Source organism: Papaver somniferum, chromosome 7 (assembly GCF_003573695.1).
Source record: "Papaver somniferum cultivar HN1 chromosome 7, ASM357369v1, whole genome shotgun sequence".
Taxonomy (NCBI): Eukaryota; Viridiplantae; Streptophyta; class Magnoliopsida; order Ranunculales; family Papaveraceae; genus Papaver; species Papaver somniferum.
The window spans coordinates 6,486,493-6,501,378 of record NC_039364.1 but is presented as its reverse complement, the minus strand read 5'-3'; the positions used below and the strand labels follow the sequence as shown (position 1 = coordinate 6,501,378).

General features: G+C 36.4%; 1 protein-coding gene and 1 pseudogene across 1 annotated transcript; both read right to left on the bottom strand.

The window, feature by feature from the left end:
• Positions 1-733: 733 nt before the first annotated feature.
• LOC113294938 lies at positions 734-7,176 on the bottom strand (annotated as a pseudogene).
• On the bottom strand, positions 7,078-8,967 carry LOC113293986 (putative disease resistance RPP13-like protein 1). The gene has a single exon (XM_026542423.1). It carries the CDS (start codon positions 8,965-8,967, stop codon positions 7,078-7,080), a length of 1,890 nt encoding a protein of 629 aa, XP_026398208.1.
• Positions 8,968-14,886: the final 5,919 nt, after the last annotated feature.

The window sequence follows — 14,886 nt, the reverse complement described above, 5'->3', positions numbered from 1 at the left end:
TCGCCGAATCATTCGATTCAGGAATTACTACGATTTGGTCGGGAGCGATTTATTCATCTGTCCAATTAAAACACCGGACTGAATACGCGTGTTTTCTCAGCATCCCGGATTATACGCGACTTTGGCCACTCGAATTGGGAAACGGCAGATAAGTTCGCCAGCTATATCTTCATTTTTAGACACCGATCTTTTCTGGGCACAAAGAGCAAATCGGGTATCTATCAAAACAAAAAAATCTGGAGATTTTAAATCTCATTGCTCCGTGACAGTACGGGAAAGATCAAATTGAATAATAATATAATAGAAAACAATGAGTACTTCAACGAATTCTTTGAGGGGGCTCAAAAGTGTAGACACTTTTTTCGATTAAAACCCTAGTTAGGGGTTCGCCGAATTATTCGATTCGCGAATTGGTTGGGAGCGATTTATTCGTTCGTCCAATTGAAACACCGAACTAAATATGCGTGTTTTCATGCTCGTTTCACTGCATTTACAGAAATCTTCACAAAAATGTTCAATGTTAGGATCGAATCTCCGACCACTTAGACAGACAAGAAACCAACTGGGCTAACCTGTTTTCGCCGAGAACATCCAATATATTATACATATATATCATTTAAACCTCGAAATCATGTATGTAAAACCCTTTTTCTAGATTTAATACGTGCCGAATTTTTAGTATGGATTAAGATCACAAAAACGAATTATAAACGTACCCCCGAATCAAAATTGGTTGACCGAATAGTGGAACGAATTTTCATTCCGTTAAAACAAATAATACACGTCCGTATCCCGTTCCGAACGTTTCCCTATCCCGAATTGCTAACAAGGGTTAAAACATCCATGTTGTGAATCCACTCAAAAAGAAAAGAAAACCAGATACAAGACTAGCATAAATAAACCAAGCTCACCCAACAGTGTACCAAAGCGAGAAACAAAAAACTGAACTGAAATAGTAAGGTCGTTCGTTGCTATGTCTTTCCACTTTAACATGAATTGTTTCAGTGACCCTCCTTGTAAGCAGTGGTAAATCTGATTTTCTTTTTGCTGTGGTTTGGAATGGCCAGCGACTTATTGTTGAAGGCTCGATTGCTTTCTTTCGTTCCACAAAGTCCGGGTGATTGCAGCTGGAAGAACTATCACTGCAAATTGAAGGGGGTAACATCCACATGATCTTAAACTCAGCTTTGAAGAAACTCCATAGATGGCTGGCTATGACGCAGTGAAGGAGAAGCTGCTTGGAAGTTTCTTCATCGTTGATACACAAATAACAATGATTAGCTCAATATCTCCAATTTCCCTTGCACAGTCTCTCTCCGGAATTTATCAACCATAAACAATGATGCCTAAGGTCGATATTAATAAACTAAGGACCTAGTTATGGATGACACGAGCCTTATACATGCAAATGTATGCCGTATGCCAGTCACCTGATAAAATAACATAGAAGAGGTAGTTATTATTATGTAAAGTAAAGAAAAGAAAATAGAATCTTAAAAATCCAGATAGGTGATGCTCTCACATCCACCGGAGAGATTTGTGATGTCTTCTTCACATCGTAGAATTGCCTCTTCGTCATCAAATTGAATCCACATACCTAAAAAAAGACAATATATACCATTGTTTTTTAATCAACCCATATAATGGTGTTCTTCTCGAATTCAAATATGGACATGGATTCTTAGTTTTACGCACCACTTTCTTGTTTTACCCAAGCAACATAATGCCCTAAGTCGGCACTCCTTCCTTTATGCGTTAAGACAGAAACTAATTCATAAACTCCAGTTAACTGTCCCTCACCTTTGGAAGTAGAACCTGAAACGTGGCCCTTCAGAGTCAGCAGTTAAAATGGCAATCCAAAAGAATGAAGCTAAATAATTGCATTACAGCCGGTTGTTATTTTTGCCAAATTACCTTGATGACATGAAGAGGCCGATGTCTCCCCTTTTTTACTTGATGATCCCTACAGAAATATGATGCCTTGTTATTGTACAATACATGCTTACAAAACGATCTTGGGTTCACGGCAGACAGACTATCTAACCATTGATACATATATGTTGGAGAGATATGTTCAAGGAGATGATCCATTACCTCTGCATCAAGCATCTTGACATCAGTCTCTTTTGGCTCCTTTTCATCAATTTTCGAACCAGCTTTCCTTCCTTCCTCATCTCCCGAAAACTATTAAGAACAATAATGGAAATTATATAAAGATGCTAGTTAATGACCAAGTAAAAAACAGTTGGAAACTTGGAAAGACGGATCATAAACATACAACTCCGTTTTTCATGAGTACCTTGCGCGGAGCTTCCAATTTTTTGCGAAGTTCATCCGAGCACAGTTCATAAACATCCAACTCCAATGGGTAGTCGACTTTCTGCAGGGGATATTCATATGATTTAGTTTATTCATATGATGAACGGGAGTGGTTATGGACTGGGAACTAATTAGCTTCACAAACAAAATATAGTTTGAATTCACAAAAAGTCAAGTATAAGATTACCTGCAAATTCATTTCTTTCTGATTCGATTCCCTGTTCCAGAAAAAGCGAACAAACTGGACAGTCATATACCTGGACTGACAGCAAGTATTACTTTTGTTAAGCTTGTAGCAATAGATGTTGGAAATGATTTTGGGGTCATAGGTTAAATGGGTATTGAATTTGAGTAAACAGGCTCACAAACACTCGACTATGGTTTAGGGAAAACAAAATTTTATTGCTCTCTCAAAACTGTGGTCATACAGACCTTACAAGACTCACTTCAATTTCTCACTCTTTCTCACCAAAACCTCACTTCGGGTACTCGCTCACTTACACCTTACCCATTTACATATGATGCCTATTTATAGGCTCCATTCCGCTAGACTCTTCTAATCATTATTAGTTAGGCATAATCAAGTTTACATTATCAACAATAGATACAGCAAAACAAGATGATGGAAGTCAAGCAAGATCCGAGGTGTTGATTACTGAAACCACTTGAGATAATTGGTTTTTCGAAACTCGCTTAGAAAAGGTAAATCTTGCCTTGGTAAATTGTTGATGCGTGATTCTTTCAGATAAATAGAATTGCGCCCCAAGGAAGGTGAAGCCTTTTTCAATTCTGTTTCCAGACACTGCATGATTTGAAATATCACAATTTAATAGCTGATAAAATCTATAATAGATGACTTTGCAGAAACCGATAATGGGTTCAATTTCGTGGAGAAGAAAGTCGTGTTTCAAACTTCAATAGTTTAAATTTCAAATTTCATTAAAAAATTCTAAGCAGAACACATCTAAATGATAAACAAAACATGTAAAAAAATAAAAGGGAAAAGAAAGAGAGCAAACACTTGACGTACCAAAGTGAATAACTAGTGTGTTAAAGTCGACTGACTGTTGAAAATTAATGTAACTGCAAACTTACATGCTTTAATCCCTCGTGCAGATGATTCACTGCATGTGAGATACGGATTTAAGCAAGTATTTTGACTCTGTCTCTGAGCTTTCTTCCCCACTTTCTTCACAATGGAACCTAGCAAACAAGGTTCCATGAATACCTTTTATACTTAATGCAGAAGCAGGAGAGGGTAGAAACTAAGAATAATCTGGTAAATATTAAAGTACCTGCTGATGAGATCAATTCCAAAGAGTTTCTTCACAACCTCAGGATTTTCACTGCAAGTGAATACCGTAAAAAAGCTAAAATCAAACAAATGGATAACGAAGCAGCATAAACGCAGAATCACATGAAAGCACCGGTCAACAAACAAAGCATGGGCAATATCCGACGGAAATATACGACTATCACACCAAATAAGGTCAAATAAAAACGAAAACAAAAATATTAAATTGAAACAAATGAACAGAATTGCTAAAACATTAAGGAAGTAACATTTGATCCTAGAAACGAAAGTTGATATACCTGCCATATGATGCTCTAAGGGACCGTGAAAGAGTAAACGTAATTTTGGTCCAACATTCGTCAGCATCCTATTTTCATTTCAATAAAGATCAAATCAACTGATTAGCATATTTATACAAGTGGTACTTGTCATCTTCACAGGAAAAATAGAATATCTGTTGCATTAAAGTGTCATTATGCTGCTGGCTAAACTGTGGATGCACTATACATAGCATCTGCCAGAATAAGAAACCCATAATTAGACAGTGTCATAAAACTTGCATGTACATGTGGGTTTTCTGAAGGAGAGGTTTAATAAGCTAAAGGTTATCGTGGATATCAAATAGTGAAAAGACTATGTATATATATATATATGCTGGAAAAAAGTGAAACACCCAAAAATTCCGGAAATTTTTTACAGGTGAAGTCTGAGAGCATTATGCTAAGTTTTTTTTTTTTTTTTAATCGACAGAATGCTAAGTTGAATAGGTTCACGTTAAGGGCACAGTTAGCCTACGTTGAACTGATCTGACCTAACAAAAAAGATAAATTCTGGCAAAAAAAAAAGGTTGAAACTTTCAAGATTCACTGTTGTTGTGGGCATTGATCATTTTAGTAGTGCAACAAATGGAAGGTTGACAAAGTATAGGTGCCAATTTTCAGATATAAATGAGTAAGTTAAGCTATACACTGTTAAGATATGCATCACCTGATAACATAATGAAAAACCATTTTAAAAACACCATAAAACCTCAGAAAATATGTATGCACGATACAAGATTAAGATGATGAAGAAAACAGACAAAGAGAGCTCACCATCCAAAACTGCTTTGGGGATACAGGTTTCACATTTCGATCTAGCTCGCAAAACAGATCCATAGTTGCAATAGTCAGGAAATGTGAAGACTGATCCAAGTTATTGGTTTTTTCATGATACCTAATTGAAAGAAAATCCAAGTTAAAGCAAGAAAAATACGCAAATGCAACCCGATAAAATATGGAAAGATAATTGTTTATGTAAAAACAAATAAAAGATCATAGAAAAACTCACTTAATTAGCTCAGGTTTCAACTCTGGAACTGAATGCAAGCATTGCAAAGTAGAGTTCATGTAGCAGGTGTTTCCATGCAGATTATACATACCAGCAGTGTGCCCCTGTGAAACCAGTTAGCAGTCATTCAAGTTTACATACAACAGTAGTACAAACAACATAGTAAAAATACACACTTCAAGATCATATAAACTGGTAGAAAGAATGTTACGACATCAGAAAAGAAATCTATGCATTGTAATTGTAGCCATTAAGTTATACGCAACCCAGAAATTTACAAAAAAAAATAAATCCCATCACAAAGTGATAATACGTACTGATAATGGCAGTTAACACACAAAGTAGAATAATCATCTCAACAAATAATGTCTCTTAAATGTAACTTTGAACTTCAGAACCTACTGCATCTCAAAAAAAACTAGGGTATAATTATTTATTTATTCAAACAGCTTATGCATAGTTGTTAGCTGACAAGGCAGTCACCTCATTTCCATGCATGGATAACTGATGCATAGTTGTTAGGAGACGTCCCACTACCTTGTTCTTTTATTTCTGGAGGGGAAAAGTTCACATTACAGCTAGATTCTAATTGATTTTCCACAACTTGACAACAAAGTTCTACAAATGACCCAAGCAAAATGATGAGAAACCTAATTCCATTTCTTCTATGCTATAATCAGGATTCTGTACTATACATATTTGACACAAGGTTGAAATACATAATCAAAGTTGAATAGTGAAACGTGCAAAATGGGGAATTCAACAAATAAAACTATGGAGGCTGGAGCTAGCACTTATCCAGAGAGAACCAAGATCCATACCTTAAAGTTAAAACTCAAATGTAGCAGCTAGACGGAGACACAAAATTTATTGTCAAGGTTAATTAAAGAACAAACCAATATTATTACTATGAATGGACTGATCTAAAAAGCACCAGTATAACACAAGAAACCTGAATCAACATGGTTATCTCTGAAACAAGACAGCTATGTATCTCACCACAGCAATGGCTTGTTGCTCTTCCGGGAGGTCTTCCATAAAAACAGGACCCTTCTCTGGAGCTTTCACAATCTCATCCACCGTTATCCCATGCACGCCTCCCTAGATTATTGAGCAGGATTCCACATAAAAAACTATACAGCACAAAAAGGTTTTGAAATATTCCAAGGAATTCTGCATAACATCAAGGCAGTACCTCTTCCACCCATAAATATAAACTCCACCAATCATCATAATCCTGCATACAAAACAATGAATTGAATCAGGCAGCTCAAAAGCATAATATGATCACCAAATGTGCTAGTTAAAACATATCTAATCTCTTGTTAATTACCTTTACCAAGGCATCTTTGTACGTAATCATTAACTTTTCAGGAGGCACTCCAGTCAGATAATACAACTTGGCTTTAAAAAAAAATTGGTGGAAGACTTAATTCAATTTCAACCTTTAACAACTCTTCATGCCATTTTACAATCGCTGTAAAACCAAAAGACAAACGCCATCAAAAAGAAAATTTCAAAAGAAAAAAACACATAATTTCAGTATCAGATTTCAATATAATTCCAGCTGTACAGTAAAAAATATGTAAGATTTCCTATAAATAATTTTGTGTGCACTCATCCCATCGATTCCAATGTATGTTTCTCTATAATCCCAAACTTAGTATCAGCTATCTTAGTATTATTTAGAGACTTAGAGTATCAAATTTCAATATAATACGTACACTAAACAAATACTCATAAAATCCACTCAAACAATAATCACAGTAATTTAAAAAACAATTTTATCTCCTAAAAAAGGTACTTCTCAAAGGCTCTAGTTACCCATATCATAATCACAATGTATCATGTTAACCAAACTGACCTACTCAAAGGGGAACCCAAATCATAACCTCATATGATACCTCCAAACTACTCTATTAATTATTGTTCTAATTATTGGATGAAAAAAATGTGCTAAATGCAAAACAACTGCTATCCGGAACATTATAAATACAAAACAACTTATACCATCCCGAACTTAGTACTGTATTATCTTCGCGCAATCCTAATATCAGATGTGAACCGACCAAAAAAAATAATCGTGTTACACGTATATATAAGAAACTGAATTTCAAAAATAAAATAAATACGTACTAACCTGGTTGGGGATGTATGCCTTGAGGTGGTGAGTATGTTAAAGGGTCGATATTCTGGAAATGAATCTGGATGTCGGGGACGTGGGATAGGACACTCCAATCTCCTCTTCCATAATATCCAACACAATTAGAATTAATGATATCCAAGTGTTCAAGTTGTCTGAGGTCTTTCGCATATTCCGGAATGAGCTTCCAAGAATTGCCAATACCAGCGTTTAAACGCAAACGCTCAAGCTCTTTATATCGTACAACCTCTCCTAGGCGGACAACAAAATAATCATCTCCCTGGTGCTCATATAGATAAAGACTCCTCAAACTTGGGAGGTAGCGAGGGAGTGGAAATTTAGGGCACTCAATAAGAGTTAAATCAACAAGACGTGGCATTATCGCAGTATCGATGTTGGTATCCCCTTGTTCTCCTTCTATTAATGCATCCGCACCACGAACAATTACCTCCAAATTATCCATATAACTCACTTCAAGAGTAGTTAACTCCGGAAATGATGTACCTCCATTGCTGGATATTGTGTTGCATCCGATACTTGTCAACTTAAATGCAAACTCTATCTTAAGTGTTTCAAGCGATGGAAGTTTATTCAGATCTGGCAATGCAATTAGTTTTTTACACCCAGAGAGTTTGATGGTTGTAACCCTAGGCATCATCTGACGTACCTGTACTTCTCCGTTGCCGAATTCCCATACTTCCAAGTTAACAGTATAAAAAAATTCCAAAGTTTTCAACTTTGGGAACGCTACATCCCCTAGACATTGACCACCACCATAGATCTCAACCCCGATACGCTTTAGATTTTTTAGTTCATAAATCACGAGTTCTTCAAGAGATGGAAGTAGTCCTAGAGCTGGCAATGCAATTAAATTTTCACAAAAGGTGAGTTTGATGCTTCTAACACGAGGCATCATCTCATGTACCTGTACTTCTCCATTACCAAATTCCCATAATTCCAAGTTTTCATTTTCAAGAATTTCCAAAGTTATCAACTTCGGGAATGCTACTTCTGTTACACATTGACCACCACCATAGATCTCAACACCGATGCGTTTTAGATTTTTTAGATCTTTTATCACGAGTTCTTCATGAGATGGCAGTAGTCCCAGAGCTGGCAATTCATCACATTTGTTGCATCTATCAAATTTTAGAAAGCGTAGATTTGTTAACGCTCTTACATTTCCCATTCGACTTGGGAACATGCAACCTGAGTAATTTCTCAACTTTATCATTCTTCCTATCTCTTTCGGAAATTTGAAAAGGTTGGAGCACTCTTTCAGTTTCAAAGTTTGGAGGTTAAGTAGACCAGACATTGAATCAGGCAATTCAATTAAGTCCTCATTTCTAGACAAATCGAGATATCTTAGATGTACAAGTTTATCAATCTCCTCAGGGACGTGCGTTATGCCCATGGCTTTCAGTCTCAGTACCCGGAGATATCTAAGGTGATGAACTAAATCAGAAAAGAATATTCCAACATTGAACGAGCGATGCGAAAATCTCCTAGACCCAACACTCCTACACTGGACAGTTCGGACATTCTTAGCTTCTTCAATTGAAGAATGGAAGGAATTAGGGACTACATCACGTTCATCATATACTAAACTCAAATGAATCAGGTTCCTACATTTGTTAGAACCTGATATGCCTTCAATAAAACCTGATATGCCTTCATTATTGTATGACTCGTAAAAATGATCCTCCCCGAGAAATTGAGCAAAATCATGAACAAGATCATGCATCGTCCAACAAACACCGATAACGCCGTGCACAGGAAAGTCTTGAAAGAAGGAGCGCTCGGATAATTCATCAAAGTAATCCTCGCCTGTTGATTCAGGGTCTTTATTTTCATCACTTGAATTCAGAAATCCCTGCGCCATCCAGAGCCTAATAAAGGTACGTTTCCGTATCTTGTGAGCCTTTGGAAATATAGCACAATATTGAAAACAGTTTTTCATTTGCCACTCTAGACCGTCATAACTTAACAATAAAGCCGGATGTACAAGTTTCTTTTGACCATCGAAACCTTTCAGTTCCCAAATCTTGCTTCTTAGTACATGTCTCCACTGATTTTCATTAAATTTTTTGTTTAAAAGACTTCCTAACAGACTTAGAGCAAGTGGTAAGCCGTCGCACTTATTTGCAATTCTGGCACCAATAACTTCCAAAACTTCACTTTTCTCCTTCCCATGAAAAGCTTTACGAAATAACAATGAAATGCTTTGGTCACTATCCAAAACTTGCAATTTATGTTTGCAAGAGTTTAACGTTGACGCGACATCTTCACTACGAGTAGTAACTAAAAACCGACTTCCTTTTTCTCAAAGATCAAGTAAATGTTTCAGTTCCTTCAAATTTTCAGGATCTTTAATCCCCACATCATCGAGCACGAGTAAGAATTTTTTCTCCTTAACCGAGTCACATAATTCTTTGAACAAAGAATTCCATATTGAGGTATATGTGTCCCTTCCCGTAGCTTCTCGTATGATTGCCTTGGCAACCTTAATACGATCAAAGGGATCAGACACATATACCCACATGCACACATCAAAATGAGATTTCACTTTTTCATGATCGAATACTAGTTGGGCAAGAGTAGTCTTGCCCAGACCCCCCATCCCAATGATAGAGATGATGCGGCGGTCTCCTGGTGGTTAGTACTACTCTCAATACCCCTGAGTCTGTTCACTATTATTTCTTGGTCAGATTCACGACCAATTATATTTGAGCCATCTAAAATGATGGAACTGGGTTCTTTTTTCTTAGGAGTGTAAGAATCCTCTCGAATAGTGTCACCTTGGATGAACTTGAACTCATCTTTGGCACGATTAATTGAGTCTAGCTTATCACTTATTTCCATTATCCTAGAACCAATATTATTCCGTAAAGGAATAGTTTTGATAATATTGAAACTAGTATTGAAATAAGAGAGAAGAGTGGAGCTCACCCAAGAGGTTTCCAAACAAGAGAAGACTGAGCACAAGTAGGAAAGCACCTCGTGGTTATTGGGATTAGCACCGTGGTCGCCGTGATCCCCATCCTCAAGATCATCTTCACTTTGAAGTCATAGTATTTCAGTTCTCCACTCGTCCAAAACATCCTCCATTTGGTAGGCCACGTTTTTCAAATCTTGCAACCATTTGCGTACTCGTTCTTCGCTCATTTGCCTTCGCTCGGCATCATTAAGAGAAGCTTGAAGGTATTCAAATCTTCTTCCGGGATTGATAATCTCGTTATCAACACCGACCACCAACTTATACTTGCTTTTGGCTTGCTCCTTGATTATGTCTTTTGATTGATTTGAAACCCAAGAGACAATACCCCTGGCCATACTTAGGGAACTCACATGTAATGGATAAACAGAATTAGAAACATGGTAAGGAAAATGAGAAACACTACTCACTACTCAGAATGGAAGGAAGATGAATTAGCTAAGAATGCAGAGTTTATTTCCACAGTTACTGAGACAAAATGTTTTCAACTTTATACAAAAAGAGAAGATTTTTTGGAACTGCTAGACCCACCGATTTTTCCTCCCAAAAGAAATCAGGATAGAGCAATGAATGGTCCAGATCTGCTGTTCTACAGTTTGGATGGGTGTCTGTGAATCGGGTCCCAGTGTTTCTTTCAGTTGGGAAATTTGGTCCGGACAAATCGTCGGTAAAGGTAGCATTTTCCAAGATTTTTACGATCTTAATTGCCTGCATGTTACCGGTGGTTTTCTTTATTTTTTGTGAATTATTGAGCTATAAAGTTTAGATATTTGATATCGAAAATGATATATGGCACCCATATTCATGCACCCAATGCACCCAACATTAGGTGTCATCCACATTGGAAGCCAACTCGTCATCCCTTCCTTTACCTATTCTTTTTTTTTCTCAATAATACAGCTAAACGAAAATTAAATAAGAATTTTTCATCGTGGCATCAGTACTAAAACCTGAAAACAATAATACATGATCAGATTTGATTGATAATAAAAAGATCAGTCACTTTAAATAATATTCAATGTATTGCAGTATAATACTCCTTATTGTTTTGGGGATTATAAGGGTTGTGTAAAGAAAGATAGAATGTAAGGCTGGTTCTTATATCTTCTTAGACATTGATCTTGAATTTTGGGGAAAGGAATCATCATTAACCAGTCTTGATCAGAAATCAACACTTTACAAAGTCGCAGTTGTTTTTCTTTTTGTCTTTGAGTTTCATTGCCAATTCGATTGGACATGAAGATGCTTGATTGAAAACAATAAGCAAATTATAGAAAAGGAGTTGCTAGGTTTAATCATGATTATGTATAATATCAAGTTCCAAGTGTACTTTACGAGGTGATTAATACGACCAACAGCAAGACTTTGCGAATTAGGAATTAGAGAGCGGTCATGTTTCTTTGATTCACAATATTAATTTACTTCGTGCAGGTAGATAATCATTTTAAAGATGGAAAACCAAAAGATAAATAGGTAAACGAAGTGTTTTCTATAGGTGGGTCCCTCTTGATGCCACCTAATGTTGGGTGCACTGGTTGCACAAAATATGGGTGCCATATAGCATGGTTGGTGTAGGACCTGCTTCTTAACCACTCTGAATCTACATCGTCAAAAAATGAATGGTTTGTGTCGACAACATTAGACTCATTTCACTGGATTGACATAAATAATTTCTTGAATTGTTATGATGAAATTATTGAAAAATTCGATAGTCAGTATAATCATGGTGATAACGGAGAACCAAAATGCTTGAGTGGCCAGCATTTCAAGTTTTAAAGCATTTTTTTATAGAATTGTGCTTCGGCGAATTTTAAATTTTATTTATTTATCACAAATTCTTGTTTAACCACCAAAAAGATCCGGCTCAAAACCATGTACCCGCGAATCTTCGGCAAGGGAGGCCCAAAAATACCCCTGCTCATTTCCAAAGGAAGGCGGAAGCCACCTTTATGTGAGTAGGGGGTTTTGTCATGATTTGTATGAACCACTATTTATTTAATTTTTGGGTAAGGTTTAAGTTTAGAACAACGAGCTTAGAGACAATAACCTTTTTTTTACTTTTTGCTCTCTAAAACTGTAGAAAATGATCCTCATTCTTAATATTTATCGGTTTTAGTTTCCGTCTCGTAACTTTTCTCGTGAAGAGATCAAGTGGTTCAGAGGGATCCGATTTTATCATCGGGATTGTAAAAATTGGCTCCCACTCCCTGCTTAGTGCTTACAGTAGATTACGAGAAAATTAGGCGCGGGTCTAAAAAAATAATATTATCATTGTCAGGCCCATAATTGATTTTTAGTTCCGTGATATCCATAATTATATGAAATTATTTGAAATGTATGCATGGCGGATTATGCATCCGCATGACGGATTATGCATCAGGGGTATAATTGGCAACGTAACTTGGATATAACATATCTAAAAATCTGTGCCTTGGAATTTTAAAAATTTTATATCGTTGGAAATCTTTTTAAGAGAGCTACGCAAAGAGTACAAACAAGGATATCAACTTTTTGTTTTTCACGAAAAAATCGGAGGTGATCATCATTTTAGGCAAAATTTTTGAAAAGTTGATACATAACCATTATGCAGCCACCAAAAAAGATGCATAACACATTCGACAGACGCATAACGAATTATGCAACTATTTTCTCCACTGCATAACAAATTATGCATTTGGATAACAAAGTTATGCATCTATAACAAGTTATGTAACCATTGTTTTGGTTGATTTTAGTGCGTACATAAAAAAATTGATGTATAATGCAGTATGCATCCATATTTACGGATGCATGTCAGGTTATGCATCTATTTTCTCATACATAAAAGATTGTGCAACAACTTTCTCAATGCGCATTATGGAGTCATATTTCGGATGCATAACAGGTTATGCATCCATTTTCTCGATTGCATAACATGTTATGCAGATATTATTATAGGTGCATAACGTGTTATGCAGCCTTTTTTTTTGTCGGTTTCAATACTAACAAAGAGTAGCTGCATAACGTGTTATGCAACCACTCTCTGCAAAACAAGTTATGCAAACAAAAAAAGGCTGCATAACTTATCATCCACCTACAATAATAGTTGCATCACGTGTTATGCAACTATTTTCGGGACTGCATATCAAGTTATGCAACAAACTTTTTTAAATGCATAACACCTGCAGCACAATTTTTTATCGATCGCCAACCACTGTTAACAGCATCTCAACTTCCTTCCCAACATCTTCCAGCATCACCATGAATGAGTCGATGACAAGCCATTCTTATTTATCTCCTTCATCACCAATCTCATTTCTGTCTCATTCCATCACATGTTGTCAATGGCAGCAAACTTAATTTTAGTTCAGGCAATATAGCAAACTTACATATGCCAATCAGAATACTTCAACTAAACATGGTTAATTCAAATTCTAATATGAACCCAATTTCTGTGTAAGGATATATAATTAGGATATTCCAGAAGAAATCAACATGTAAGAATATAGATGTATATATATATATATATCTATGAAACCGATTCAGGCTATTTAAGAAACAGGTTGTGTACCTAAATTATTTCTTCATTCTATGCTCTATATAAACATGATTCCTAACAACCGGTGAATTATAAAAGGAGAAAGAAAAAACGATACAGAGATCATCTTCAACTAACCGAGGCGAGGATCACTCTATCCTTAAACTCGATTTTAAGTCTCTGTTGTACTTTCATTCCCATAAACATTCGTTTGAATCTTCCAATCTTTTTCTCTTGTATTACCCAAGAACTCAAAATCTAATTCACCATGGTTCCTCTCAAACATATCTCCGTTTGACATTTGTAGAACCAAATCCAAATTCTAATCAAAAATTAGAAAAACAGAGGACTTGATTTGCTGTGTTAATTACTCCTAGAATCAATCAATCAAAGGAGCCATGGACTCACGTAAAAGGCAACGACAACCTCGGCTGTATAATCTATTGGTAATTTGATCGAATCACTAAAGAACCCACGAAGATAAAGGTCTTGTGAGAAAAATCTTGAACCTGCACCAGAGATTTTAACGATTACTTTACAGTTGGAGGAAGAGGAAAAGGAACTGAAGAAGAAGTGTAATTCGACCATTAAAAAAGACGTAAACATAATTTTTAAAACTGTGGGTTTGAGAATAATTTTCTTCCAGAAAATGGGTGCACGCCTGTAGTTTTCTGAGCGTGGGTTTCACAGTGGCCGAAATCATAAAAATGGGTGTAGTAGTAATTTTCACTTTTCAGTATTATTCCTCAGGATATCTAGCCCGGTTGTGAACCGACCTTGCTATAGCTGGGACAGAAGAGACTAGTCCATATTTGGGACACAAGGTGGCACAATCTAAAAAATGAAGCAGGAATGACATTAGAATTGGGATTGATAGCGGGGTAGAGATAGAGATTAGAATGATCTAGTGTCTGAATTCATTGTCCCATATTTGGCCTATGATAGTTATCCTGGTTCTAGAGTTTTCAGTTGTCTATTCCGTGGTTTCTCAATTATTGAGAAAAAATGTTATTGTTGTTGTTCTTTTACTTTTCTGGATTATTGGGCTGAAGGTTGGATTTTGAATGGTGTAAAACGTGCCGGCCCAGCACAGCACAGCCCATGAGATCACGTGCTTAGCGTGTTATGTGTCGTAGACTCGTAATGCTGTGCCGGAGATTATTATGTGTCGTGTTGTGCCGTGTTAGAAGGCGTGCTGGGCTAACTGTGCCAGAAAAATAAACATGTTGTGCTGTGCCAGGCACATTTATTTTATATTTTCCGGTATAAATGTTTTCCAAATGTTTAGG

Bases quoted from the DNA above. Each gene is read 5' to 3' on its own strand.
- LOC113293986 (XM_026542423.1), bottom strand. From the start codon at position 8,967: ATGGCGCAGGGATTTCTGAATTCAAGTGATGAAAATAAAGACCCTGAA.